We start from the raw sequence: 3,646 nt of genomic DNA, 5'->3' as shown, positions 1-3,646 counted from the left end.
ATCTTAAACTCACACCATGTTATATGTCAATTATATCTCAACAAAGCTGGGAAGGAGAGAGAGAGATGATAGATAGATGATAGATAGATGATAGATAGATAGATAGATAGATAGATAGATAGATAGATAGATAAATAGATAGATAGATAGACAGAAGCTGCCATGCCCACGTAATGCTTTTGCCAGATTCTGCTATCCCCTCTGGGACTTACTTCATAGTGAAACAGCCTGCTCCTACCTTATTTTCACTGAAGTCATACCAGGTATGCCCTCACTTGTTACTGTAGACAGATGACTTTTCAAATATTGTCCTTTTTTAAAATTAGTTTCAGGTGTACAAAACAATATAATAGTTAGACATTTATCATTTATATCCCTAACAAAGTGATAACCCCCCTCCCCAATCTACTACCCCTCTGACATCGCATACAGGCCTTACATTTCCACTGTCTCTATTCCTAATGCTGTAGTCCACTTCTTGTAAATAAATAAATATATATATATATATATATATATATAATTATAGTTGACAGACATTCATTATTGCTCAGCTTCAGCTTCAGGTGTACAGTGCAGTGATCAGGCACAATCCCTGAAGTAGTCTCCCTAATAAGACAAGTATCCATCAGATACCCTACAAAATCTTTTCAACATTATTGATTATATTCCCCAAACTGACTTTCATATCCCCGTGGCAATCTTGTGGTTAGTAATTGTGCTTTCTAATCCCCTCACCTTCTCCCTCATCACCACCCCACATATTGTCTTATAAGTCACTGTTTCAGTTTAGCTCACCAATGCATAAAAGCTTCCATATTAAATTAAGTGAGTAACTGTTGCCTTCTGAATGCCCCCAAACCCTTATCTATACCTGCCTAATGTCAACTAAATGTTGTTGTCTTCTGGTTTCATTATGGACATGTTTTGTCCCCAAATTCAGGAATCATGTCTCACCTGTAAACACTGGAATCATGTGATATTGGGGATACTCCCTGCTTCTAGTCCCACTATTGAACCAGCTCTCTGTAGAGTCACATCAGTGGAAGAGGCCATCCCTCAAACCAGACCATTTTGCGGTAGCCAATGAAACCACAGCACACAGAGAGCACTTGTCAGATCCTGTGTTCAACTGTTGCCATGTTGTATATACAAATGTACCTCATATCTTTTGATATGTCAAATGAGGGTGTTACATTCTCATATATAGAGAATATATTCTATTCTATATATTATCCTGAACCCAAATGATGGCAGTAACTGCTCCCTAAATCACACTGTACAATGGATAAGGAACATGCTAATTTCTTTTTTTTTTATCATTTCAATCACTTTAAAATTTTTTAACCATTATAATCATCAAACCAAACATATACTTTAAGTATAACACATGGAATTCAGAGATTATGAAAGGATATCAGTTTTTAAAAATATCAAGGACTAGGATATGGGAGTAAATGGCTGGGGGAGGGTAGAGGACACTGAAGACCTTGGACCACAGATACCAGGTTCATCAGGAACACAACTCCATCTTCTAATGCTTGCTAAGTCGATTAGCACCTTGTTCTTCCCACTGCTTCTTCACAAGTTAGTGGTACACAGACAACTGACTCAGGCTCACTTGTCTCACAAATATTCAAATTCATGCCTCTGCATGAACATCTTCAGAACATCCCCCCAAATTCTGCACCTGATAATTAACAGCCATAGTGTTGCTTATCACTGATACCATATTCTTCTTGCCTGAAATACCCTTGATATGCCTTCAAAAAACCAGATTCAAGTCATTTCTCCCAGGAAGTCTTACTAGAATAAACTGTTCTGTTCCTTCTGTTACTGTTTTTAGCATGTTGGAATTTACTTAACTGTTTACCTGCCAAATACCTGGAAATTATAATCAGTTTAAGAAAAAAGTCCCAAATCAATACATGTCTTTTATTGCGCCTTCAAAATATCACAAAGTTCAGATTCGCTCGGTGTCTTGACGTCTTGGTGCTTCTGTAGCTGGACAACTTACACCTTATTCATCAGCCTGCTGAACTGTTCCTTTTTCAGAAACATAGATACCATCCAAAAATTTTCTGATGTCCTTGTTTTCAACTGTTGTGGCTTGTTGAATCAAAGCAGCTGAATTTGATACAAGTTCAATGTCATTTCCTTCAAGAATTAACTCATCTTTCTGGGCTTGAGATACTGAACAAGCAACATCTGACCTCATCCGAAGCCTGCAGATGTATTTTTCACCCAAGAAATTTCGGATTTCAACAAGAGAACCATTCTCCTGAATAACGACGTTGATGGGGAAGTGAGCATACACAGACCTCATCTTGTAACGGAAGCCCAGTGTAACACCCTTGATCATGTTCTGTACATGACTACAGATAGTGCGAATAGTAGCCAGTTCCTTTCTATTTCCCCACCATTTGTCAACCCAAAGCCTCTTCTTCTTCTTTCCAAGGAGACTGAGTTCTACATTGATGTGATTGAAGTCCCTCCGCAGGGTGCGTCTGGGGCCCTTCACAATAACTGTGCGTCCCTTCAGAGTGATGTCCACATTTTCTGGAATGTCCACAGTCTGATTGCTGAGAATGGTCTTCATCCTCGCAGTAGATTCAGCAAAAAGAGCCATGCTAATTTCTGTAGTGTCCCAATTTTAACATATGTCCTGCTTGGCTAAGCACAAACTACATTTCATACACAGGGGGTTGGCTGCTTCCTTTAAATCTAAAGACAAAGCCACTCTCCCACCCTACCAAACCCACTTATGACTCATGTTCTACTCATAAAAGTCTCTCAAATTCCATCAGTAAAGCAGCTTTCACAAAAGCAAAATCTTAGCAGTCAAGGCTCCTCAAACTATATAAGAGTGGCTATGTACAGTCTCTTTATGTGTGAGTTTTTGTGCTAACAATAACTGAAGTCCTAAGAACATCTTTGAGGAATTGCTTTAATGCTTTCCAATTATTAACATGGAAGAAGATATCCAGGATAACATGGGAGGGGGAAATTTAAGATTTTTGTGGAGAACAAAAGGGAGCATTCAGTTAATTTCTAAATAGCATGCGTATAGTTTTTTGGACACTGTATTTTTTAGAGGCAGCTGTCACTGAGATCACACCTGCCACTTAGTGCCTGCAGAGACTGCCCTCCAAATAACCCTGGGTAGGTGGCTATGCCTCCAATTACACCCTGTGAACCAGAGTCCCAGAAATCACAGTATGAAAACTCCCTCCTCAAATTACACTATTAACAGATACAATAGAAGCCGTTTCAGTTTTGTTCTAAGTAAGCCTAATAAGTTCACTTTAACTGAGACAGTTTGTAATGTAGGTCATCTCCTCAGGAATTTGCTATGGAGATGCTAGAGGGGATCAGTTTTCCAGAGCTGAAGTGAATTTTGCTGTTGTAATTTGAGATGAGGCACCTAAGACAGCTGGTGGTCTCCCAAAATGAAGGGAAAGCATTCTCTACAGAATAAAAGCAGCTGTGGAGTTCCCAAACGTGGGATCTACATCTGGCACTGGTTGCACTTTCATATTATATGTAAGTTTTCCAGGCTGCTGTCTTCTGATTTCATGGTTGTTCCAATCTTTAGAACAAATGATTCCTATTCATATACAGGGTAGTTGATTAAAGCTGGAACTTCTTC

At 39.0% G+C, this 3,646-nt stretch overlaps 1 protein-coding gene across 1 annotated transcript; it reads right to left on the bottom strand.

The window, feature by feature from the left end:
* Positions 1-1,853: 1,853 nt before the first annotated feature.
* LOC308495225 (large ribosomal subunit protein uL6-like) lies at positions 1,854-2,617 on the bottom strand. The gene has a single exon (XM_081043150.1). The coding sequence runs from the start codon at positions 2,594-2,596 to the stop codon at positions 2,018-2,020; it is 579 nt and encodes a 192-aa protein (XP_080899276.1). The 5' UTR covers positions 2,597-2,617; the 3' UTR covers positions 1,854-2,017.
* Positions 2,618-3,646: the final 1,029 nt, after the last annotated feature.

The sequence above is a fragment of the Rhinolophus hipposideros genome (genome assembly GCF_964194185.1).
Source record: "Rhinolophus hipposideros genome assembly, chromosome: X".
In the NCBI taxonomy this organism is placed as follows: domain Eukaryota; kingdom Metazoa; phylum Chordata; class Mammalia; order Chiroptera; family Rhinolophidae; genus Rhinolophus; species Rhinolophus hipposideros.
The sequence above is the reverse complement of the archived record's forward strand: the minus strand, read 5'-3'. Positions and strand labels throughout refer to the sequence as shown.